This window comes from Musca vetustissima, unplaced genomic scaffold (assembly GCF_032173495.1).
Source record: "Musca vetustissima isolate MV318-11 ecotype Yass unplaced genomic scaffold, APGP_CSIRO_Mvet_v1 utg2717, whole genome shotgun sequence".
NCBI lineage: Eukaryota > Metazoa > Arthropoda > Insecta > Diptera > Muscidae > Musca > Musca vetustissima.
In genome coordinates, this window is record NW_026880900.1 from 263,946 (window position 1) to 289,872 (window position 25,927).

The following is a 25,927-nucleotide window of genomic DNA, read 5'->3' on the forward strand; positions in this document are numbered from 1 at the left end:
AATGAATAAAATCTATTCTAGCGTCAAGCCGCTAGTCGCGAACTTCAGCCGTCGCGATTTCCCGTTGCCAATAAGAAACACACGGCAAACGACTGTCGCTGACTCTAGACTCTATGGTTGCGTTTAGACTCTAAAATCTATTCTAGCGTTATGCCGCTAGACGCGAACGTCAGCCGTCGCGATTTCCCGTTGCCTATAAGAAACACACGGCAATCGACTGTCGCTGACTCTAGACTCTATGGTTGCGTTTAGACTCTAACATCTGTTCAGCGGTTTTAGCGTCTATCGGGAACATACACACAAACAAACAAATTTTTTTTTTATTTTATATATATAGATAGATATTACAAAAAAGTTCGTGCTGTCACAATTTTATTTATTTTGTGCTCTCGACATATGTGTCAATTTATAAAAGAATATCAGAGTCAAGCTGGATTTCGGACGCCGGAGACAACTGGAAAAACTTTGACCGAGTTTGTTGAATTTTAGGTAAAGATAAAAAGAAGAATTCTGAACTTCTTTCGTGTGTCTTACCCTTTAGATTTCCTATGTTTACGGCATGAAATAAGATTACCAAATAATTCTAATCAAAAATAACGGCAATTCTTAATATGTGATTGTAAAAGAATACGCATAAACAAAATACAAAACCTTGCATATGGCAACTATTAGAAGTATAATTTTCTATGTTGCCACATTATAGCGTAAATTTTGTTGAAATGCCGACAACTTTGTTGTATTGCAGAAAAATATAAACTAAATAAAAAACTTTTCAAAATGCATTTTTAATTTATAACAATTAAAATATCAGATTTACATTTATTAACACTCTTTCCCTACTGTCCGTTCGTCATTACTTCGGAAAACATGATTATCAACAAAATCCCTCATTGTTGCCACTGGCAACAAATATTTGAGTGTGGTAACATACTTTCTAGTTTTCTGCACAGTCGATTGATTTTCACACCCAAGTGCGGACGTAATCAATCGACGCTCCGCAAAAAAATTGCAAATAGTAAAAGTTTTTGTCGGTCTATAAAAAAACACAATCTTATTAAATCTTATCATTGTAAAATTCTGAATTGTTATGGGTGATTCCTTGGAAAATCCCGATACATCGGTGGAGGCGGTTCAAAATGTTACCATCGTTGACTATGGAGCATTTGCCAATTACATACGCAAAGCTGTAACCATTCTATTGCCGGAGGAGGATGTGGTGCCACCGGCTCTAAATGTGGCTTTGGAAGATCCTGATAATCAAGAAAAAATTAAAAAGTTCTTGTCGGATCCCCAGGTTCAGGCTTTGTACATTCAAAGGAATTGCCTAAAAGGTATGACTTTTTTGTTCAGCTTTTGGCTATAACGGGACATATTAAGCGGTGATGGTGGTGACGCCCAAAGGTTTCTTTTGTTAGAAATGGCGTCAAATAAAATGTTGGTGTTTAAATCTTTAAACATCGGCATAAATTCTGAAGTATTGTTAACAATTTTATATTACATATAAATGAGTATACATATTTATTTTGTACAAATTTTGCATCGTGGCTAATAAGAAAAATCGATACATCGGTGGTTGCTGCAAATTGACGTCATTTTTTCTTTGTGATGAGTCATGCACTAACCTCTATTACAATTATATGACAGCGAATAAATCTATTACGTTTTATAGAATGGCGTTTGCCAAAACCGGTATAAATAAAAAACAGCTGATTTATGTCTGTTTACAAACATAGGTAATGTGGACACTAGGGTGGGTTATGACTTTTTCTCAAAAAATGATTTCCCATAGTTCGAATAAATGAACTTTTACCTATTAATGACTGAAATAAGGTATATTCCACTTAATTTTTTAAATAAGGAAAGTCAAATACGGATTGAATTTATATTAAAGAAATATTTGTGTTTTAATCATACAAACCCAGAACAGAAAGTATTTCAATTTTTATGACTTCCACAAAATATTAATTTTTGTTTATCTTGTAAAATCTTGTTATTCTCTTATAATTTTTTTTATCTTATGTTTTTACAGAAGATGAAAATGAACAACCTGCTGAGGGTGAAGAAGAAAAGGAGTTTGTCACCTATCAAATCAGCAATGATGTTCACTTCACCAACAGTCGTATGGCCTCGTTGGCGTGCATCAAACGCGGTACTGTCATCGAAGCCGACAAGTCTATACATTCCCAATTGCGTCTAATCAATTTCTCGGATGGTTCACCATACGAAACTTTGCATGCTTTCATTAGCAAATCGTTGGCACCCTATTTCAAGTCATACGTTAAAGAATCTGGACGTGCCGATCGTGATGGCGACAAAATGGCACCATCTGTTGAAAAGAAACTGGCCGAATTGGAAATGGGTTTGTTGCATTTGCAACAGAACATTGATATACCGGAAATTACATTAACAGCTCATAACACTGTTAATGCTGTCATTCGTAAGTGTGCCGATGAAAATCGAAAGGCCAAGGTGGCTGATTTTGGCGATAAAGTGGAAGATTCGTCATTTTTGAATCAACTGCAAAATGGTGTTAACCGTTGGATTAAGGAAATCAAGAAAGTTACCAAACTGGATCGTGATCCTTCATCGGGTACTGCTTTGCAGGTGAATATGCCGAATTGTTTTTACCAACATTAATTTAACCACACAAATGTTTTTTCTAGGAAATTTCATTCTGGTTGAACTTAGAGCGTGCTCTGTATCGCATTCAAGAGAAACGCGAAAGTCCCGAAGTAGCTTTGACTTTGGACATTCTTAAGCACGGCAAGCGTTTCCATGCCACTGTGTCGTTCGATACTGACACTGGCCTTAAGCAGGCTTTGGCCATGGTGGCTGATTACAATCCTCTAATGAAGGACTTCCCCATAAATGATCTTCTATCAGCCACTGAATTGGAGAAGATACGACCTGCTGTGCAGCAGATTTTCTCCCACTTACGTAAAGTCCGTAACACTCGTTACCCCATCCAACGTTGTCTTAAGCTTATCGAAGCTATATCACGCGATTTGTCCCAGCAACTATTGAAAGTTTTAGGCACACGTCGTCTTATGCATATTCCATTCGATGAATTCGAGCGGGTTATGAATCAATGCTTCGAAATCTTCAGTTGCTGGGATGATGAGTACGACAAACTCCAAGGACTGCTACGAGATATTGTCAAGAAGAAGCGTGATGAACACTTGAAGATGGTATGGCGTGTATCGCCAGCTCATAAGAAGCTGCAAACACGCATGGAACATATGCGCAAATTCAGACGCCAACATGAACAATTGCGCACTGTTATTTTGCGTGTTTTACGCCCAACTAAACAACAGCAGCAAAACGAAAGTAATGCTGGTGAAACCAAGCAGCCCTACAGTTTGGAAGCTGATGATGCCAACGCCATTGAAGAAGTCAACTTGGCTTATGAAAATGTAAAGGAGGTAGACTGCTTGGATATTTCCAAGGAGGGCTCAGAAGCATGGGAAGCCGCTGTAAAGCGTTATGAAGAACGTATTGATCGTGTCGAGACACGTATCACAGCCCATTTGCGTGACCAATTGGGCACGGCCAAGAATGCCAATGAGATGTTCCGAATTTTCTCTCGCTTCAATGCTCTATTTGTTCGACCTCATATTAGAGGAGCTATACGTGAATATCAAACTCAGCTTATTCAAAGAGTGAAGGATGATATTGAAGCTTTGCATGAGAAGTTTAAGGTAAGATGACAACATAATTTATTTTAGCTGTGTTTGAAATTTTTTATGTCTTATAGGTCCAATATCCACAATCGAAAAGTTGTCGCCTTTCGACAGTGCGTGATTTGCCTCCCGTAGCTGGTTCCATCATTTGGGCCCGTCAAATCAACAACCAACTTACAATGTATTTGAAACGTGTTGAAGATGTCTTGGGCAAAGGTTGGGAATCCCACATTGAAGGACAAAAACTTAAGGCCGACGGTGATAGTTTCCGTGCTAAGTTAAATATCGATGAAGTTTTCCAAGAATGGGCCCGAAAAGTACAAGAACGTAATTTTGGCAGTACCGGTCGTATTTTTACCATTGATTCCGCACGTTCTCGTTCGGGAAAAGGAAATATTTTGAAATTGCGTGTTAACTTTTTGCCAGAAATCATTACATTGTCCAAGGAAGTTCGTAATATTAAAAATTTAAGTTTCCGGTATGTAAAAATACGAGTGATGTGAAAAATCACTTAACCAAATATATATTTATTTTTCTTTTAGGGTTCCCTTGGCCATTGTCAATAAGGCACATCAAGCGAATCAAATTTATCCCTATGCTATTTCATTGATTGAAAGTGTTCGTACATATGAACGGACATTGGAAAAGGTATGCTTTTGAAAATTTTAGTTTATCTATTGACTACTTTCTGAGAGTGCAACAAAGGTTATTCAACATTGGTTTATTTTCAAACTGAAACATTTTTATTAAATGTTTTGTTTATTTTGAAAATGGTTTAAGTCCATTTTAGGTTCTGATACCTATATATTCCATCATATTTAAAAATTAGTACCACTTAATAATATTTTTTAAACAGATCAAACCTTTCAATATCTCAATCTGAGATAAATATACTGACACCACTTTCAAAACAAACGACTCAGTTATAACTTTTGTTATTGTTGTCGCTATTAAAGCAAATAATAATGTGTTGTGATGTGATCATCACAATAATGCGATATTCGAGATCAACAGTTTGAACAGATTATTTCCAAGCCCTGCCTCTAGTAAAATATTGTTATTTAACCTTTGTTTACTCTAACGAGTTTCCTATTTCAAATAAGCCCATTGCATTATACTATTTTATCACCTATACAAGAAACACTTGACACCATGTGTTGTTAAAAAAATTATTTAAATCATTTTCTTTTTGAATTTTGATAATTTCGATAATTTTTATGTAAACTTTAGTCGAGCATGCACCTTTCCATAAAGGCAGCATATAGCTTTTTTGCATTATGTTTTTATTTATTTTTTATTTTTTCGTTTACACAATTTCTACACTTGTTTCCACACGTTTTATACTAAATTCAAAAATTACGATTGAATATATAATACAACCTATATAAGGGTTTATGCATACTATTTAGCGAGCTAAAATTTTAATTTATAAATAAAATTTTGAATTTCGTATAAAATGCGTTTATTCTTTTACCAAAACACAATGGTTGATCCCTTATTTTATGAATATTCCTCCAAAATACCTTCAAACCAAACAAAAAACAATCCTTTCTTATTTACATGCAGCTAAATAATAGGAGTTTAGCACAAAATTCTGTCTTCAAGGTAGTAATAACAAGAGTTTTATAAAAAGTTTCAAGAAAATGTTTTTCATTTTTTTAAATACATTTTAGATGAGTAATTTTTTGTCTTTGTCATAAGTAAAAATACGGCATGCTTTTTCCATAGTTAACATTTCAATAGTTGTTACTTAGATCTAACAATTTTAATATTGACTTGGAATTATGTGTAACCTTTTTTCGTTTATGATCTGAAATGATAGATTGAAGATCGCGCCAGTATTGTCCCTCTGGTAGCTGGTCTACGCAAAGAAGTTTTAAATTTGATATCCGAGGGCATTGGATTAGTATGGGAATCTTATAAATTGGATCCATATGTATTGCGACTTTCCGAGTGTGTAACACAATTCCAGGAGAAGGTAATCGACACGATTATACATATACTAAAAATAAAGCAGCTACTAATGATTTTCATCTCAGGTGGAAGATCTTTTGGTTGTCGAAGAACAATTGGATGTTGATGTACGCTCCTTAGAAACTTGCCCCTACAGTGCTGCAACATTTGGAGAAATTCTTTCGAAAATCCAACATGCTGTCGATGATTTGTCATTGCGTCAATATTCCAACTTGAGCGTCTGGGTACAACGCCTCGATGAAGAGGTCGAAAAGAAGTTGGCATTACGTTTGCAGGCCGGCATTCAAGCTTGGACTGAATCGTTGACGGGCAACAAAAAGGAAGTGGATCTTTCAATGGATACCGATGCTCCAGCTCAGCCAACTCATAAACTTGGCGGTGAGCCGCAAATCCAAAACGCTGTTCACGAAATACGTATAACCAATCAACAAATGTATTTGTATCCATCGATTGAGGAGGCCAGATTCCAAATTATGCAACAATTGTTTGCCTGGGAGGCCATTGTTACTTCGCAAATTCGCTTGCAAAGTTCTCGTTATCAGGTCGGTTTGGATAAGCCTGTATCGCAAACTTATCGTAATTTACTTACCAAATTGCCGGACTGCAAAATTCTCGAATTGGCATATGATGCCATTGAAAGTAAAATCGGCGAGGTCCGCAGCTATGTGGATGAATGGTTGCGCTACCAATCATTGTGGGATTTGCAAGCCGACACTTTGTATGGTCGTTTGGGCGAAGATGTTAATCTGTGGATAAAATGTTTGAATGACATAAAGAAGTCGCGTACAACATTTGATACTTCTGACACTCGCAGGGCATATGGCCCCATAATTATCGACTATGCCAAGGTGCAGGGCAAGGTAACCTTGAAATATGACTCATGGCACAAGGAGGCATTGGGTAAATTTGGATCATTGCTGGGCAATGAAATGACCACTTTCCATGCTAAGGTTTCGAAGTCTAGAACTGATTTAGAAATGCAAAGTATTGGTAAGTTAGATAAAAACCAAATAAATAAATACGAACAAATTGTTAATGCGAAATATTTACAGAGGCTGCAAGTACTACTGATGCTGTTAGTTTCATTACCTATGTACAGTCGCTTAAAAAAGAAATGCTTGTCTGGGACAAACAGGTTGAGGTATTCCGTGAAGCACAGCGCATTTTGGAACGTCAACGTTTCCAATTCCCAAACAATTGGTTGCATGTCGATAATATTGAGGGTGAATGGTCAGCATTTAATGAAATCATTAAACGCAAAGATACTGCTATTCAAACTCAGGTGGCCAGTTTGCAAGCTAAAATTGTGGCCGAAGATAAGGCTGTGGAGACGCGTACACTTGATTTTCTCAAGGATTGGGAAGACAATAAGCCTACTGGTGGCAAGATTCGTCCCGATGATGCTCTACAACAATTGCAGTTGTTCGAAAGCAAATACTCTCGCTTGAAGGAAGAACGCGATAATGTTGCCAAGGCCAAGGAAGCTTTGGAATTGCAAGAATCTGCTGTGGCCAATAACAGTTCCGAGAGAATGAATGTTGCATTAGAAGAATTGCAAGATTTGCGCGGTGTTTGGAGTGAGCTGTCTAAAGTATGGACTCAAATTGATGAAACTCGGTAGGTTTATTTTCAAATTGAAATATCTATTTTTTTCTAACACCCTTTCATTTTTTATCAACAGTGAAAAACCATGGTTGTCCGTTCAACCTCGCAAACTTCGTCAACAGTTGGAGGCATTGATGTCACAATTAAAGGAATTGCCTGCTCGCTTGCGCATGTACGAATCTTACGAATATGTCAAGAAACTCATTCAGAGCTACATCAAGGTCAACATGCTAATTGTAGAGCTAAAATCTGATGCTCTCAAGGAACGTCACTGGAAACAACTGACAAAGGAATTACGTGTCAACTGGGTCATTTCCGATCTTACTCTGGGCCAAGTTTGGGATGTAAACTTGCAAAAGAATGAAAACGTCGTAAAAGATATTATGCGTGTTGCTCAAGGTGAAATGGCCTTGGAAGAATTCTTGAAACAGGTCCGAGATACTTGGCAAAGTTATGAATTGGATTTGATCAACTACCAAAATAAGTGTCGCATCATACGTGGTTGGGACGACTTGTTCAATAAAGTTAAAGAACACATCAATTCAGTCGCTGCTATGAAGCTATCACCATTCTACAAGGTTTTCGAAGAAGAAACCATAACTTGGGAAGAGAAATTGAATCGCATCAATGCATTATTCGATGTTTGGATTGATGTACAACGTAGATGGGTTTATTTGGAAGGAATCTTTTCTGGTAGTGCGGACATCAAATCCTTGTTGCCCCAAGAAACTTCAAGATTTCAAAGCATTAGTTCGGAATTCTTGGGTCTAATGAAGAAGGTGGCAAAGTCTCCTAAAGTTATGGATGTTCTGAACATACCAGCTGTTCAGAGGTCACTCGAACGTCTGGCCGATCTTTTGGGCAAAATCCAAAAGGCTTTGGGCGAATACTTGGAAAGAGAACGTACATCATTCCCACGTTTCTACTTCGTGGGTGACGAAGATCTGTTGGAGATTATTGGTAATAGCAAAAATATTGCCCGTTTGCAAAAACATTTCAAGAAAATGTTTGCTGGTATTGCTGCTATCATTTTGAACGAGGACAACACCGTCATATTGGGCATAGCCTCACGTGAAGGCGAAGAAGTTCGTTTTATTAATCCGGTATCGACTGTGGAACATCCCAAAATTAACGAATGGCTAACATTGGTTGAGAAACAAATGCGTTTTACCCTGGCTTCATTTTTGGCTCAAGCTGTGCAGGATATCAAACAATTCCGCGAAGGTCAAATTGATCCACAGAAATACATGGAATGGTGTGACAAATATCAAGCTCAAATTGTTGTATTGGCTGCGCAAATTCTATGGTCTGAGGATGTAGAAGCCGCTTTGCAGCAGGCTTCTGAGACGAATACAACAAAACCATTGCAGCGTGTTTTGGGCACTGTCGAATCAACATTGAATGTTTTGGCAGATTCTGTACTGCAAGAACAACCACCATTGCGCAGAAAGAAATTGGAACATTTGGTATATGCAAACGCTTCATCATTGGTATGAATATAAACTTTAATCTTTTGCTTTCTTTTTTAGATCAACGAATTTGTACATAAACGTACCGTTACCAGACGTTTAATAACCAATGGCGTAACTCATCCAAAATCATTCCAATGGTTAACCGAAATGCGATTCTACTTTGATCCCAGACAAACTGTGGTATGTTGCTACAGACATTTCTAATTGATCGTGGTATTCTACATCAAATGAATTTTTTCTGTTCTCCTTCATTTGCAGGTTCTTCAACAACTTACTATTCATATGGCCAATGCTCGTTTCTACTATGGTTTCGAATATTTGGGCGTACAAGATCGTCTGGTACAAACTCCATTGACAGATCGTTGTTACTTGACCATGACACAAGCCTTGGAGGCACGTTTGGGCGGTTCTCCATTCGGCCCTGCTGGTACTGGTAAAACTGAATCCGTTAAAGCTTTGGGCAACCAGCTTGGTCGTTTCGTGTTGGTATTCAATTGTGACGAAACATTCGATTTCCAAGCTATGGGTCGTATCTTTGTTGGTCTGTGCCAAGTAGGCGCCTGGGGTTGCTTCGATGAATTCAATCGTTTGGAAGAACGTATGCTCTCAGCTTGTTCACAACAGATCCAAACTATACAGGAAGCTCTTAAGTATGAAACCGATAGCAACAAGGAGAGTATCACGGTTGAATTGGTGGGCAAACAAGTACGCGTTTCCACCGATATGGCTATATTCATAACAATGAATCCCGGTTATGCTGGTCGTTCCAATTTGCCAGATAATTTGAAGAAATTGTTCCGTTCCTTGGCTATGACCAAACCAGATCGCCAATTAATTGCCGAGGTTATGTTGTTCTCACAAGGTTTCCGTTCGGCTGAAAAATTGGCCTGTAAAATCGTACCATTCTTCAAACTTTGCGATGAACAGTTATCGAACCAATCTCACTACGATTTTGGTTTGCGTGCTTTGAAGTCTGTTCTTATTTCGGCTGGTAATGTGAAGCGTGATCGCATTCAAAAGATCAAGGAAACACTGATGCAACGTGGTGAAGAAAATATCGATGAAGCATCTGTGGCCGAAAATCTACCAGAACAAGAAATTCTTATACAATCAGTATGCGAGACAATGGTGCCGAAATTGGTGGCCGAAGATATCCCATTGTTATTCTCCCTTTTGAGTGATGTCTTCCCCAATGTTGGCTATACTCGTGCCGAAATGAAGGGATTAAAGGAGGAGATTCGCAAAGTTTGCCAAGAGGATTATTTGGTTTGTGGAGAGGGCGATGAACAAGGTGCTGCTTGGATGGAAAAGGTATGTTTATTTATATTGTGGAAGGCCAGCAATGGTAAAATATTTCAACTGTGGTGGTTTGATAAAGGAAAGATTCTAATATAATGAAGATTAAAACTGTGCATACGATTTTTTTAATATTAAAAAACTTCCCTACGTCTTAAATGAATCAACAAATTTATTAAGAATGAGACTGAAGTCTAAAAATAGTTTCCGAATATTTATTGTCTATTTTAAAGGCATTAAGATGAAGTTTCGAAATTTATCGATGGCCCATATTTAACCATCCATTACCAAATTAGGGATTAATAATTTTATACCGTTTATATTTATTCAAATTTTACATCATTCTCCATTTTGCAAAAATGTAATTTCCAAATTTGATTAAAACAAAATCGATATATGCCCATTTATTATATTCCTTTATCAAATTCTTTTAATTACAAATGCAAAATAATATCACTTCAATATAATGTATAACACGTTCATATTTGAAACAAACAAAAAATAATTTAATTTTCCTTTACACGTATGTTTTAAAATACTTTTTATTAAATTTCTTCCTTATTAATTTCAAATTTCTCTTAAAAAATATTGAAAACGTGAACAAATATATTTGAAAAAAAACTTGCACAATTACCAACTGTAAAATAATGAACAAATTCTCTTTAATGAAAACAATGTATGAAAAAGGGATTTGGTGAAACTTGGGTTGATAAAGTAAGAAATTTTCTAAGTTCTTATTCATAACAGCTGTATAAATTGTATAGAAAACAAGTTTAAATTATGGATGTAAATATAAATAATATTTTCAAAACAATTTAGACTTGTTAATACTGCTTTCATTGTGATTCACTGTATATCTTTTTTGTTGGGAAGATGAATTATTTTTCTAATAAATATTTTTTGTTAATATTAAATTCCAAATATAGGTCCTACAATTATATCAAATTTCCCGACTCAATCATGGTCTTATGATGGTGGGTCCTTCTGGATCCGGTAAATCGACAGCTTGGCGTACTCTGCTTAAGGCATTGGAGCGCTTTGAAGGCATTGAAGGTGTCGCTCATGTTATTGATCCCAAGGCCATATCGAAGGAAGCATTGTATGGTGTCTTGGACCCCAATACACGTGAATGGACCGATGGTCTTTTCACTCATATTTTGCGTAAAATTATTGACAACGTACGTGGTGAAATCAATAAGCGCCAATGGATTATTTTCGATGGTGACGTTGATCCCGAATGGGTTGAGAATTTGAATTCAGTGCTGGATGACAACAAACTGCTGACTTTGCCCAATGGTGAACGTTTGTCTTTGCCACCAAATGTGCGCATTATGTTTGAAGTACAAGACTTGAAATATGCCACATTGGCCACCGTTTCACGTTGCGGTATGGTTTGGTTCTCGGAAGATGTTTTGTCTACGGAAATGATATTTGAGAACTATTTACTACGTTTACGTTCAATACCTTTGGAAGATACCGATGACGACTTTGTAGGTATTTCCAAACCAACCAAGGATAAAGAAGATGAAGTATCGCCATCATTGCAAGTTCAACGAGACATTGCCATGCTGTTGCAACCATATTTCTCAGCGGATGGTGTTGTTGTGCGCAGTTTGGAATATGCGGCCAATGAGCAAGAACACATCATGGACTTTACTCGTCTAAGGGCACTGAGCTCCTTGTTCTCCATGTTGAATCAGGCAGCCCGGTAAGATTTTAATTTTTATTTTTTACTTTAAAGAATTTTAATTTTTTTCTTTTAAAACTTTTTTTAGAAATATTTTGAACTACAATGCTACACACCCTGACTTCCCATGCTCCAACGATCAACTGGAGCAATATATTACCAAATCTCTGATTTATTCAGTTCTTTGGTCATTCGCTGGCGATTCTAAACTCAAAGTACGCACTGATTTGGGAGATTTTGTGCGTAGTGTAACCACTGTTCCATTGCCTGGTTCAACTGGTGTGCCAATTATCGATTATGAGGTTAGCATTAATGGAGAATGGGTTCCATGGTCCAATAAGGTACCTGTTATTGAAGTAGAAACCCACAAAGTTGCTTCGCCTGATATTGTGGTTCCCACACTGGATACTGTTCGTCATGAATCTTTGCTCTACACCTGGTTGGCTGAACATAAGCCATTGGGTAAGTAATTTAGTGTTTCTCTCCATACAAAACAAATGTTCAACAAATATTCTTTCTTGTTTAGTTTTGTGCGGTCCCCCCGGTTCTGGTAAGACAATGACTTTGTTCTCAGCTCTCAGAGCTTTACCCGATATGGAGGTTGTTGGCTTGAATTTCTCATCCGCCACCACTCCTGAACTTCTACTGAAGACATTCGATCATTACTGCGAATATCGCAAAACTCCCAACGGCGTGGTGCTTTCACCCGTACAAATTGGCAAATGGTTGGTCTTGTTCTGCGATGAAATCAATTTGCCCGATATGGATTCGTATGGTACTCAACGTGTAATATCCTTCTTGAGACAATTGGTTGAACATAAGGGCTTCTATCGGGCCAGCGATCAAGCTTGGGTGTCGTTAGAACGTATTCAATTTGTTGGAGCATGTAATCCACCCACAGATCCGGGTCGTAAACCATTGTCGCATCGTTTCTTGCGTCATGTGCCTATTATTTATGTTGATTATCCTGGTGAGACCTCATTGAAACAGATTTATGGAACCTTCTCTAGGGCCATGTTGCGTCTAATGCCAACATTGCGTGGTTATGCTGAACCCTTAACCAATGCCATGGTTGAATTCTACTTGGCTTCTCAAGATCGCTTCACCCAGGACATGCAACCACATTATGTTTACTCGCCTCGTGAAATGACTCGCTGGGTCCGTGGTATCTGTGAAGCAATTCGTCCTTTGGATTCCCTACCTGTCGAAGGTTTGGTTCGTATTTGGGCTCACGAAGCATTGCGTCTGTTCCAAGATCGTTTGGTCGAAGAATCGGAACGTAAATGGACCAATGAAAATATTGACACTGTTGCTTTGAAACACTTCCCTGGCATTAATTCCGAGGAGGCATTGGCTCGTCCCATTTTGTACAGTAACTGGCTCTCCAAGGATTACATGCCAGTCAATCGTGAAGAATTGCGTGACTACGTACGCGCCAGACTTAAAGTATTCTATGAAGAAGAACTGGACGTGCCCTTGGTGTTGTTCGATGAAGTTTTGGAACATGTTTTGCGTATCGATCGTATCTTCCGCCAGCCACAAGGCCATCTTTTGCTTATCGGTGTATCTGGAGCAGGCAAGACCACACTATCTCGTTTTGTAGCCTGGATGAATGGGTTGTCGATCTTCCAAATCAAGGTCCACAACAAATACACTGGCGAAGATTTCGATGAAGATTTACGTTCTGTCCTGCGTCGGTCTGGCTGCAGAGACGAGAAAATTGCCTTCATTTTGGATGAGTCGAATGTTTTGGATTCTGGCTTCTTGGAACGAATGAACACCTTGCTGGCTAACGGCGAAGTTCCTGGTCTGTTTGAAGGTGATGAATATACCACGTTGATGACTCAGTGTAAGGAAGGAGCCCAACGAGAGGGCTTGATGTTGGATTCTAGCGATGAATTATATAAATGGTATGTTGACGATATATTCCTTTTTTGTTATTTATTTCAAATTTAAATTTTTAATTTTTTTTGCAGGTTCACACAACAAGTCATGCGCAACTTACATGTTGTCTTCACAATGAATCCATCTACTGATGGTCTCAAGGATCGCGCAGCCACTTCCCCAGCTTTGTTCAATCGTTGTGTCCTCAATTGGTTCGGTGATTGGTCTGATTCGGCTCTCTTCCAAGTCGGCAAGGAATTCACCACTCGTGTTGATTTGGAGAAACCCGGCTGGACACCACCCGATTTCTTCCCATCTGTATGTCCACTGGTACCATCACAACCGTCTCATCGTGATGCTGTCATCAATAGTTGTGTGTATGTCCACCAAACTCTTCACCAAGCTAATGCACGTTTGGCTAAACGTGGTGGTCGCACCATGGCAGTTACTCCACGCCATTATTTGGACTTTATCCATCACTTTGTTAAACTGTACAATGAGAAGCGTAGCGATTTAGAAGAGCAGCAATTGCATCTGAATGTGGGTTTGAATAAGATTGCGGAGACTGTGGAACAAGTGGAAGAAATGCAAAAATCCTTGGCTGTTAAGAAACAAGAACTTCAGGCTAAGAACGAAGCTGCTAATGCCAAACTTAAGCAAATGTTCAAAGATCAGCAAGAGGCCGAAAATAAGAAGAAACAATCGCAAGAGCTCCAAAATAAGTTGGCCGAACAGACTATTAAGGTAGAGGAGAAACGTAAATATGTCATGGCCGATCTGGCCCAAGTTGAACCGGCAGTTATTGACGCACAACAAGGTATGTTTTCAGATTCCAATTTACACAATAGATTCTATTTTAAAATAAGTTTCAAACAACTTAAGTTAGTGCTAAGTCTATCAACGTAACTATGTTTAATTTTAATTTTATGAACAAATCTTTAGCTGTTAGCGGCATTAAAAAGAAACAATTGGCTGAAATTCGTACCATGGCAAATCCACCGCCACCTGTTAAGTTAGCTTTGGAATCGGTGTGCGAGCTACTCAATGAGAGTGCACCCGACTGGAAGACAATGCGCGGCATTATTGTTAGAGATACCTTTATATCATCCATTGTCAATTTCCAAACCGAAAATATCACGTACGACCCGTTTATAAACTTTATTACATATATATCTCTTGCATACATACATTTACCTACATCCATGTTTATATTGTCCTAATATCGTATCGCCATTACTTCCTCATTCTAAACAAAATATCCTACTAGCAATGTCCTAATATTTCTAATCCATTTTTAAAAGACCCCATTCTGCTAATTCATCCTGTAATCAAAATTAACGTCTCTGTTGTCTGATGATGAAAATGGTTCCAATACCTAATTGAGTACTTTTATTTGGCTAGGCTGTACATATTTCGTTTAATAATTCTTTCACATTTTTATTTTATTTTTAAAATGCGGATCTATAATGTGGTCTCTTCATACTGAATTCATAGAAATGTATTCCTTTCCCAATTCCTTCAATTCTAAAAACCAACCATCATATGTACTTAAACTAGACACCCATCACCAAATTATGCCAAAGCAAATGCCGTGCACCGAAGTCTATTTTATTATAATATTTTTATTGTCTAGCTAATGTTACAGTTTATGTTTAGCAATATAATTTTTGTTTTATATTAATAATTATTAATATTATGTATAAAAAAACTATATGATTCCGACGACATATAATAAGCATTTTTAGGTTACTCTAACACATGCTTTCTCAAGATATTGAAAATATATTGCTTAAATCTCTATTTGGTTTAGCCTAATTATAAAAATTACATTAAAAAGTGAAGACAGCTTCAACGAAAACAAACGGCACAATACCCATACGAATCTAAAAAAAACACATTCTGATTTATTCATTAGGTAGATATTGTGTACCAAAATATACATCTAGTTTAAGGGAATAATGAAGGGATTGAAAATAATTTAAAAATATAATAAGAAATATCAAATGAAGATAAGACCAAAGAAATCTTTCTGCTGTATAAAAACGAAATTAGCATATAGATATTCTTACAGGAAGCCTCAGGTTGCTGCAGGTACATTTACTCTAAATTGGATACGTCGAAGACAGTAGGTTACTGTCCAGATTTTGCAAACCTTCGAACATATATAAAGACTGAAGGACTTCACACAGAATTCCTAGAATTATAGCGAGACCAGTCTCAATATTTTCGTTTCTACAGCTCACAACGCGTCTTAGTTAAGAGTATGTCCAACTGCCGGACATGTTAAAGTAGAAATCTATATTTTGTTTTATTTTCCCCAACTGCGTTCGTAAATTTATCGGAGTAGAGGGAGACCAATCTCAATATTTTCTGTTACAATACATAATCGAACTCTACATTTCCAAGTCAATTTATTTTAAGCTGCTGTTAGTCAACATCCAAATAACGGCAATCTATTTAAGGAGAAAATGTTTCGGAATGCATTATTTTGCTGAAAAAAATCACCGTTCCAGTACAAAACAATTATAAAGGAATCTATTTTTTAAGAGTAATATTTTCATGTCGAAATAAATAATTGTCATATCGAAATAAATACTTTATTAAGTACTGATGTAAGCAAATGTTATATTTAAGATACATTTATTATAAGGAAGACATACAATTTGTTATAGTGTATATATACATTCGAATTATAACAAACAATGATACTAACCTCTCTTATAAATGTCTACTTACAATCCCTTCCAATTATGCGAATCAACAACAATATTATATATATACACTACACATATAGCTGTAAAATCTATACGCAAACAACAACTTGTCGAAGTGAGAACAATGGCAAATCCACCCTCTGTGGTGAAATTGGCCCTTGAATCGATCTGTTTGTTACTGGGCGAGAATGCAACCGATTGGAAGTCAATTCGCGCCGTTATTATGCGTGAAAATTTCATAAATTCAATTGTCTCTAACTTCAGTACTGAAATGATAACGTAAGCATGAAATGTATCTTCACATTGTTTTTTTATCTATACAATATTTTAAAACGTTTAAGGATTTCTTGTTGTTTTTTCTTTTTCAATTCGTCCTTCCTTTGTTATGTTTCTTTTGTTGTTATTGTTGTTGTTGATGTTAATGGGACATACAAAACAATGAATGATACTACGTTCATAGAATTTGAAGTATGGTATCATTTAAGTTGGTTGACGCAAACTTGCATTCCACGTAGTTCTATTCTTTTATTTTTTTATTATTTGTTTGTGCAAATTTTACGTTGGTTCCGTGGACAGTTCTCCATTGTGGTTTAACAATATTAAATTATTATTTGCATGTAGTTTTACTAATCTCCTACCAATTTTTTTTTTATTTTGGTTTCTGTTCATTATTACCCCGCTTTTTGTTTGTAATGTTTGATTGGCTTTGGGATATGAGCTTGTTTGCTTTTTGCATTTCATCACCTATGCATGTTTTTCATTTCATTTCATTTGAATTCAAAAAATCAGTAAAACTAAAAATGTTTTTTTTTTTGCTGTAACCCTTAGCGATGATGTGCGCGAGAAAATGAAATCGAAGTATTTAAGCAATCCCGATTACAACTTTGAAAAGGTCAATCGCGCTTCATTGGCTTGTGGTCCTATGGTTAAATGGGCCATTGCTCAGGTATGTTTCAGATCGTGACATAGCAGTAATAGAACTTACTGTGGAAGATGGAAGAATATATAACTGAAATGTCTTTAATTTCATAATAAATACAGATTGAATATGCCGATATGTTGAAACGTGTCGAACCACTGCGCGATGAATTGCGTTCACTCGAAGAACAGGCTGCCATCAACAAAGCCAATGCAGATGAAACCAAAGCTTTGGTTGAACAATTGGAGCAGAGTATTGCTGCATACAAGGAGGAATATGCCCAACTGATTTCTCAAGCTCAGGCCATTAAAACCGACTTGGAAAATGTCCAGGCCAAGGTCGATCGCTCCATTGCTTTGCTTAAGAGCTTGAATATTGAACGCGAACGTTGGGAGTGTACCAGTGAAACATTCAAATCTCAAATGTCGACCATTATTGGTGATGTGTTGTTATCGGCTGCTTTCATTGCTTATGGCGGTTACTTTGATCAACACTATCGTACAAATCTCTTTACCACATGGAGTCAACACTTGCAAGCAGCCAACATACAGTATCGTGGTGACATTGCTCGCACAGAATACTTGTCTAATCCTGACGAACGTTTGAGATGGCAAGCAAATGCTCTGCCCACTGATGACTTGTGCACTGAGAACGCCATCATGCTCAAGAGGTTCAATAGATATCCTTTGATTATCGATCCTTCGGGCCAGGCCACCACATTCTTACTCAACGAATATGCTGGCAAAAAGATCACCAAGACCAGTTTCTTGGACGACTCATTCCGCAAGAATTTGGAATCTGCTCTACGTTTCGGTAATCCACTGTTGGTGCAAGATGTCGAAAATTATGATCCTATTTTGAACCCGGTATTGAATCGTGAATTGAGACGTAGTGGCGGTCGTGTTTTGATTACCCTGGGTGATCAAGATATCGATTTGTCGCCATCGTTTGTCATATTCCTTTCAACCCGTGATCCAACTGTGGAATTCCCACCAGACATCTGCTCTCGTGTAACATTCGTCAATTTCACCGTTACAAGAAGTTCATTGCAATCACAATGTCTGAACCAAGTTCTGAAGGCCGAAAGACCCGATATCGATGAGAAACGTTCTGATTTGTTGAAACTTCAAGGCGAATTCCGTTTGCGTCTGCGCCAATTGGAAAAGAGTTTGCTGCAGGCATTGAACGATGCCAAGGGTAAGATTTTGGATGACGATTCCGTTATTGCCACTCTGGAAACTCTAAAGAAAGAGGCGTACGACATCAATCAAAAGGTGGACGAAACCGATAAGGTCATTGCCGAAATTGAAACCGTATCTCAACAGTACCTTCCCCTGTCTGTGGCTTGCAGTAACATTTACTTCACTATGGACAGTTTGAACCAAGTCCACTTCTTATACCAATATTCTTTGAAAATGTTTTTGGATATTTTCTCGACGGTCTTGTATAACAATAAGAAATTGGAAGGCAAAACGGATAACGCTGAGCGTTTGGGTATAATAACACGTGATCTCTTCCAAGTGTGCTATGATCGAGTTGCACGCGGTATGCTGCACAATGACCGCTTGACATTTGCCCTGCTAATGTGCAAGATTCATCTTAAGGGCACATCGGAAATGAACTTGGACTCGGAATTCAATTTCTTCCTGAGAAGCAAGGAAGGTTTAATGGCTAATCCAACTCCAGTCGAGGGCCTAACTGCTGAACAAATCGATGGCGTAAACCGTTTGGCTACACGTGTACCAATATTCCGCAAATTGGTTGAAAAACTTAGCAATATTCCTGAGTTGGGTGCTTGGTTGCAACAAAGTTCTCCTGAACAATGCGTTCCTCAGTTGTGGGATGAATCAAAGGCACTTAGTCCTATCGCAACGTCTGTACACCAGTTGTTGTTGATTCAAGCATTTAGGCCAGATCGCGTAATTGCTGCTGCCCATAATGTGGTTAATGCCGTTTTGGGTTCAGACTTCATGCAGACAGCTGAAGATGAGTTGGACTTTGCTGCTGTTGTGGATAAACAACTGAACTGCAATACCCCGGCTTTGTTGTGTTCTGTGCCTGGTTTCGATGCTTCTGGACGTGTTGATGACTTGGCCGCTGAATTAAATAAACAAATATCGAGCATTGCTATCGGTTCGGCTGAAGGTTTCAATCAGGCCGAATCGGCGATTAATATGGCTTGTAAGAGCGGCAAGTGGGTAATGTTGAAGAACGTCCACTTAGCTCCACAATGGTTGGTACAGTTGGAAAAGAAAATGCATTCATTGCAACCTCATTCTGGATTCCGTTTATTCTTAACCATGGAAATTAATCCTAAAGTACCGGTTAATCTTCTTAGAGCAGGCAGAATCTTTGTCTTCGAACCACCACCAGGCATTCGTGCCAATTTGTTGAGAACCTTCTCCACAGTGCCCGCAGCACGTATGATGAAAACACCTAGTGAGAGAGCACGCTTGTACTTCCTCTTGGCTTGGTTCCATGCCATTGTTCAAGAACGTTTGCGCTATGTGCCTTTGGGCTGGGCCAAGAAGTACGAGTTCAACGAGAGCGATTTGAGAGTGGCATGCGATACTTTGGATACTTGGATCGATAGCACAGCCATGGGTCGCACTAATTTGCCACCAGAAAAAATCCCTTGGGATGCTTTGGTTACACTGCTCTCTCAATCTATCTATGGCGGTAAAATCGATAATGACTTCGATCAGCGTTTGCTGCAGTCATTCTTGAAGAAGTTGTTCACAGCACGTTCGTTCGAAGCCGATTTCGCTTTAGTCGCCAATGTAGATGGCGCTTCCGGTGGTCAACGTCACATCACCATGCCCGATGGCACCCGCAGAGATCATTTCCTTAAATGGATTGAAAACCTTACTGACAGGCAAACACCATCCTGGTTGGGTCTACCTAATAACGCTGAAAAGGTTCTGCTCACCACTCGTGGTACTGATTTGATTAGCAAACTTTTGAAAATGCAACAATTGGAAGATGACGACGAACCGGCCTACACTATTGAGGAAACCAATGAGCAGGCAGCTGCTGCCGCTGCGGCCCAACGTGAAGATGGTAGACCTTCGTGGATGAAAATTCTTCACAAGTCAGCTACAGCTTGGTTGGACTTGTTGCCTAAAAATTTGCAAACTCTCAAGAGAACCGTGGAAAATATTAAAGATCCACTATACCGTTACTTTGAACGTGAAGTCACAATGGGAGCCAAGCTCCTGCAAACCGTCATATCTGATCTACAGGATGTGGTTTTGATTTGCCAAGGAGAAAAGAAACAGACCAATCATCATCGTTCCATGTTGTCGGAATTGGTAAAGGGTATTATTCCCAAGGGCTGGAAGCGGTACACTGTGCCAGCTGGCTGCACAGTCATCCAGTGGATTACCGATTTCAGCAATCGCATCCAACAATTGCAGAAGGTATCACAATTGGTATCCCAAGCAGGAGCAAAGGAATTGCAAGGATTCCCCGTGTGGTTGGGTGGATTATTGAATCCCGAAGCTTATATCACAGCCACCCGTCAATGCGTGGCTCAAGCTAACAGTTGGTCTTTGGAGGAACTCGCTCTGGAGGTGACCATTACCGAGGCAGGAGCAAACACGGAAACCAAGGACAGCAGTTTCGGTGTAACTGGCTTGAAATTACAAGGAGCACACTGCAAAAACAATGAATTGTTGTTAGCCACCACCATTATGATGGATTTGCCTTTGACTATCTTAAAATGGGTTAAGTAAGTATTTGTGCAATTTAACTGTTAGAAGATATTGATACTAAATATTTTATTGTGTTCTTTAACAGGGTTTCAAACGAACACCGTATCAGCAAATTAACATTGCCGGTGTATTTGAATTCTACACGTTCGGAGTTACTATTCACCATTGATATGGCTGTTGCTGCCGGACAAGATCCTCATAGTTTCTATGAGCGTGGTGTTGCGGTTTTGACTTCAACCGCTTTGAATTAAAAATATTGAAATCTAACAGTAAAAAGTATCAACAAAATTATATGTTATATCCAGAATATTTATATCTTACAAGCAAGTTTATTCAATTTACCCTAATAATGAAATGAACTAAGAAATAAAACAATTTAATTAAACACTAATACAATAAATATTATTCAACTAATAATAAAAGGTGTATTATTAATTATCTGTAATGCTTTAAAAAGGAGAAAATTGCTTTGGTTGATTAGCTTATTTTTTGTTAGATGAGGTTATAGGATGCTTAGCCATCAGTTATTTAGAAACTGATTTCACTCGGAGACCTTTGGTCTATTGAGCTCATCCTTAATAGCTGAAAAGGATGTGCTGGAAGATAGGAAAAATTAAAAAGGAAGGGAGTAGATAGAGGGGTTTGTTTTAGACAGACTTTTGACAAGGCAAAGTATTTTTTCGGATATAAATGTCTTTTGCTACTTGAAAAAATGTGATACTTAATTGTTTCCAGTTCTTCCTCGACCTCACAATTGGATGAGTATTTGTTGTAATATAAAGGATTTAATTGGACCTGCGCATAACCAACGAAAATGTTCAATATAATTCATGTCACTGTGTTAGTGTGTATTAAAAAGAATATTTTTTGTTATCCTTTCAAAACCATGTCCTTAACGGGTTCCATGGTGTAATGGTTAGCACTCTGGACTCTGAATCCAGCGATCCGAGTTCAAATCTCGGTGGGACCTAAAAACTTTATTTTTATTCGTTTATTTTGGGATTGGGCAATGTGTTGGACACTACAAACTTTAACTTCATAGAAAGCTGTAAATTCCTAGCCTCATCCTTGCCGTTTTTTATTTTTTATAATAACAATACATTATTATAGATGTCTGTAATAATTGGTGTTACTGTGAACTCTCGATAATGTGAAGACTGAAACTGACATTAAAGTATTGAAAAAATTAGGGAATTAGCGTTATAAATAAGCTGGTAGAATCGAAAATGTGAACAAATTCGAAAATATGAACTATCCCGATATTAATTAGTTCACATTATCGAGATGTCATTGTTTTGGGTGTGCACATTATGTAGAGTTCGCTGTATAGAGTTCCTGTAAGATGTAAAAATTAAAATATATTTAATTTATTTTAAATACAATTTAAAATTATGTTTTTTAGAACATAATACTTAACTAATAATTTATAAAGAGGGCTTTGATATCAGATTTTCTCCGTCATTCTCAAACCTTTATCCATTTCCGAGAAACGAACTTTAATTGTGAGTATTTAGTTCTCGATATTACCTTACGGATGATAGTACTCACGGTTATTCGGAATTTCTGATCAAACTCCCGATTGTTTTAGAATTTCGGATCAAACATCCGATAAATTTCCGATCTAATATACTATTTTTTACAATTACTGAAAATTATCCCAAATTTTTTCCTATTTTCTGTATATTGTTCAAAATAATGAAAGTTCCTGCAAATGTATCATTTTTACCCGAATGTTTCTTCCGAGTTTTTTCTCCGTGTTTTAACATAGTCCCCCATATAAAACCCTGCCCGTTTTTTCCAAGCATTTTCACTATACATATGTCCGACATATCCCCAATATAAATGCCCAGTCTTATTTTACTATATATTTTGTGTTAGGTTCATTTAATGACAAACACCCCGTATAATCGGACTACCATATGTTATAAAAACATGAATTTAACGCAATAGCCATCACCTGGTTCTATGGTGTAATGGTTAGCACTCTGGACTTTGAATCCAGCGATCCGAGTTCAAATCTCGGTAGAACCTATTTTGTGAGTTATTATTTCATAATTATTATAATATTATCAGCTATGTTATTACATTTTAAAATTTATTAAATATATATTATAGTAATTATTCAAAATATATACACTATGACACATATATAAATTTGTGTAAGAGATAGGTAATTTTTTTGATATCAGTTGTGATTAAATATTATTGCAAAATTTTCTTAAATACATTTCTTTAAATTAAAATAAATGGCATATTTGATTTGTGATTCATTAAAACGTCACAGATATTTTAAGAAAAAAATTGCGAAAATTATTTCAAAACATAGAAGTATATTTTAGGGGTGTTTTTAATTTGCAAACATGTATATATGCCATCAGTAAAATCCACATTGTGTGGATGATGTAGATTGTAGTGGGTCACATGCGCATTAGCTCATGGCTTTGTTTATGACAATATTTAAACAGACCACCTGGCAAGAGGTTCCATGGTGTAATGGTTAGCACTCTGGACTCTGAATCCAGCGATCCGAGTTCAAATCTCGGTGGAACCTGAAGGTTTCTTTTTTACCATCGCTTTTTTTTAATTGTTTTAATTTATTGTCGAAAATTTTTCTTACATTATATTAAGAGATTTGTTATATGTTATTGTCATAGAATTTATATTGTAAAATGCGGAGTAAAATATGTATTTGCATTTTTGTAATTCATGGCAAATAAATAAAGAATTCTATGAACTACATCTACATTTTCAGATACAATTCATCTCTAAGTCATCTCAATTAATTTGAGTTTCGAAATATTGCAGTTGTAATTCGCAGATTCCATTTACAATTTAGTATATTTCATTAGTAATTCGAAAGATTTTAAATCCGAAGTATTCAATTTTTTAACTCAAATGATCGCAATATAAACAAAATGGAAAATTTCAATTTCCAATTGAAATAATTTGAATTCGGAATGGAATTATTTAATTTACTAATGGATAACTTTTTTTTTAGATGCTACACGAAACATTCCAGTTATAAATGTAAATATTTGAAGCGGATCAATTATAGTTTTATTCATATTTTATTTGCTATAGTATAAACACATACGTTTTATTAATCATTTGAATACAACTCTAATTTAAATATTTGAAATTAACGGTTAACCATGTAAATATTTTGTATATAGTACCAACACCTACATCACTGACCTTACTACCTTTTTATACAACCAATCCTAGATAAGAATCTTGCTTCTCATAAGTAGTACCTAAGCTCAATCTAATTTCAATAAAATCAGCTACACTCCGAGTCCTGGACCACCCGGCTCTAATTCGTTTATGCGAACATTGAAGGCTTAAGATCATTACCCACGCTTGCCCAAGTCGATGGACTCAGATCATAAGCTGGAGGTAGTTCCTAAACAAGGAGTAGCCAACATTATTGTAAATCTTGTTGTTTTGAGTTTCTTCACTGGTGCTCAAAGTGAGGCCTGCTTCATCGACACCCAAGGCCGAGTTTCTTCAGATTTCATTTAATTTAAATATTTGGGTATAAATTCGTAAATACGGTTCTATTTGTAATTCATGTTTTTAAGTGTAATTCGAATGGTTTCAATAGAAATAAAAGAGAAAGAAAGGAAATTATTTAAAAACCAGTGAGCAGAGTAGTATAGGCGACCATATGATACCCTATACACCCGCCATTGAAGTCTAGGTTTGTGCGAACTATATTCCGACCCAGGGCAACGTTTCGCAACATTTACTCTCTCTTGACCTATTATAGGCCAACAGCTCCGCTTTCTAACCCTGCAATATTTTGCAAATCTTGTTTTCCTGAGGTAAATATTTACAGTGTCGAACAAAACATATTGAACTGAAATTATATTTTTAATATTTTGCACTTTGCAAATCAGCTGGGATTTGCTGTCAACTTTTATAATTGTACCATGATATGTTTATGAAGTTTAATGAAAATTTAAATTCAGCCCAATATGTTTTGTCCGTTACTGTATGTCATAAAATAAAAGTTTGTTCACTTTAGGTTTTCTTTTATTTGAACGTCGGAATATCTAAAAAGCCGTTTTAAGTATTTAGTCAAATCCCCTTCACCGTGTAAAATATGTGCTGTTCTGCATATAATAATGGCCTAGAGAGCGACTAGAAAATTTGACAGAAATAAACTTTTCAATTCATGACACCTCCTAAAATCCTGCAAGGAATCGAATGTATGTGTTACGATTAGAAGTTGTTAAGAAATTTCATGCAAAATAACAATTTTTAATTAATGTGATTTTTTTATATTTCAATCTATTATACATTGCATATTATTTCATATCCCCAAAAAATTAAAATATTCAGTTATTGCATTCATTGAAAAAAATAATAATTAATATTTGATAACAAAACAGTAACATGAAAATTCTTACTGAATAAATTTTTGCCAGTAAGAATTTTTCAATACTCAGTAAACAACTGCCAAAATTTCTCTCTCAACTTCCTCTCATTTACTGAACCTTAAAGTTATCGAAAAAGGTTTATTCATAAGTTTAACAGACAGGCAGGCGAATTCGAAGTCTTCATTGACTGTCAAATTTATTGTTTGAAGAATAAATAACAAAAAATATTTTTATTTGAACCAAAATATATGTGCACATTACTATCATTACGTTTTCCTGAAATATATTTTAAGTTTTTATCCAGTTCTGGTTGGTATTTCGCGATTAAAATGTTGACAACAAGAGAAGACTAAGGCATGAATTCGCCTGCCTGTTAACCTTATGAATAAACCTTGTTATCGAACAACATTTAGTAACAATTTGTACAAATTGTTATAAATTATTGGGATATGAAACAAACCTAATATGAAATAGTTAGAATAAAATAAGAAATAATTTTGATTTATAATCGAAATTAAAAATGAAACAAGACCCGACACCAGAAAAGTGTTTAAAATCTGCTCATATAAAATGTGAAATATGGGGCATAATAAAATATAGA

General features: G+C 36.7%; 1 protein-coding gene and 3 non-coding genes across 7 annotated transcripts; all 4 read left to right on the top strand.

Annotated features, from left to right (window-relative positions):
- Positions 1-1,070: 1,070 nt before the first annotated feature.
- LOC133326816 (dynein heavy chain, cytoplasmic) lies at positions 1,071-21,200 on the top strand. 4 transcript variants are annotated; one of them, XM_061535422.1, is made up of 20 exons: positions 1,071-1,331; positions 2,030-2,604; positions 2,664-3,698; positions 3,755-4,158; positions 4,223-4,328; positions 5,503-5,658; positions 5,720-6,644; positions 6,707-7,271; positions 7,336-8,725; positions 8,789-8,911; positions 8,990-10,042; positions 10,715-10,741; positions 10,954-11,735; positions 11,803-12,176; positions 12,241-13,624; positions 13,691-14,415; positions 14,541-14,736; positions 17,141-17,258; positions 17,354-20,961; positions 21,030-21,200. In XM_061535422.1, exons 1-20 carry the CDS (start codon positions 1,088-1,090, stop codon positions 21,193-21,195), a joined length of 13,956 nt encoding a protein of 4,651 aa, XP_061391406.1. In that variant the 5' UTR covers positions 1,071-1,087; the 3' UTR covers positions 21,196-21,200. The 4 variants fall into 4 exon arrangements, with proteins under 4 accessions (XP_061391406.1, XP_061391405.1, XP_061391408.1 ...); XM_061535421.1 differs by lacking the exon at positions 14,541-14,736 and adding an exon at positions 16,393-16,591; XM_061535424.1 differs by lacking the exon at positions 10,715-10,741.
- Positions 21,201-21,842: 642 nt separating this feature from the next.
- Positions 21,843-21,914, top strand: Trnaq-cug (transfer RNA glutamine (anticodon CUG)). The gene has a single exon. It is a non-coding gene; the product is annotated as a tRNA-Gln (tRNA).
- Positions 21,915-22,903: 989 nt separating this feature from the next.
- On the top strand, positions 22,904-22,975 carry Trnaq-uug (transfer RNA glutamine (anticodon UUG)). Its single transcript has one exon. It is a non-coding gene; the product is annotated as a tRNA-Gln (tRNA).
- Positions 22,976-23,423: 448 nt separating this feature from the next.
- Positions 23,424-23,495, top strand: Trnaq-cug (transfer RNA glutamine (anticodon CUG)). Its single transcript has one exon. It is a non-coding gene; the product is annotated as a tRNA-Gln (tRNA).
- The last annotated feature ends 2,432 nt before the right edge of the window (positions 23,496-25,927 follow it).

What these genes read in the sequence shown, in the direction of transcription:
- LOC133326816 (XM_061535421.1), top strand. Translation starts at nt 1,088, where the DNA reads ATGGGTGATTCCTTGGAAAATCCCGATACATCGGTGGAGGCGGTTCAA. An exon ending in GTGAAACTTGGGTTGATAAA is followed by an intron (nt 10,742 to 10,953) that starts GTAAGAAATTTT and finishes TTCCAAATATAG; the next exon opens with GTCCTACAATTATATCAAAT. An exon ending in AGTTATTGACGCACAACAAG is followed by an intron (nt 14,416 to 16,392) that starts GTATGTTTTCAG and finishes CTACACATATAG; the next exon opens with CTGTAAAATCTATACGCAAA.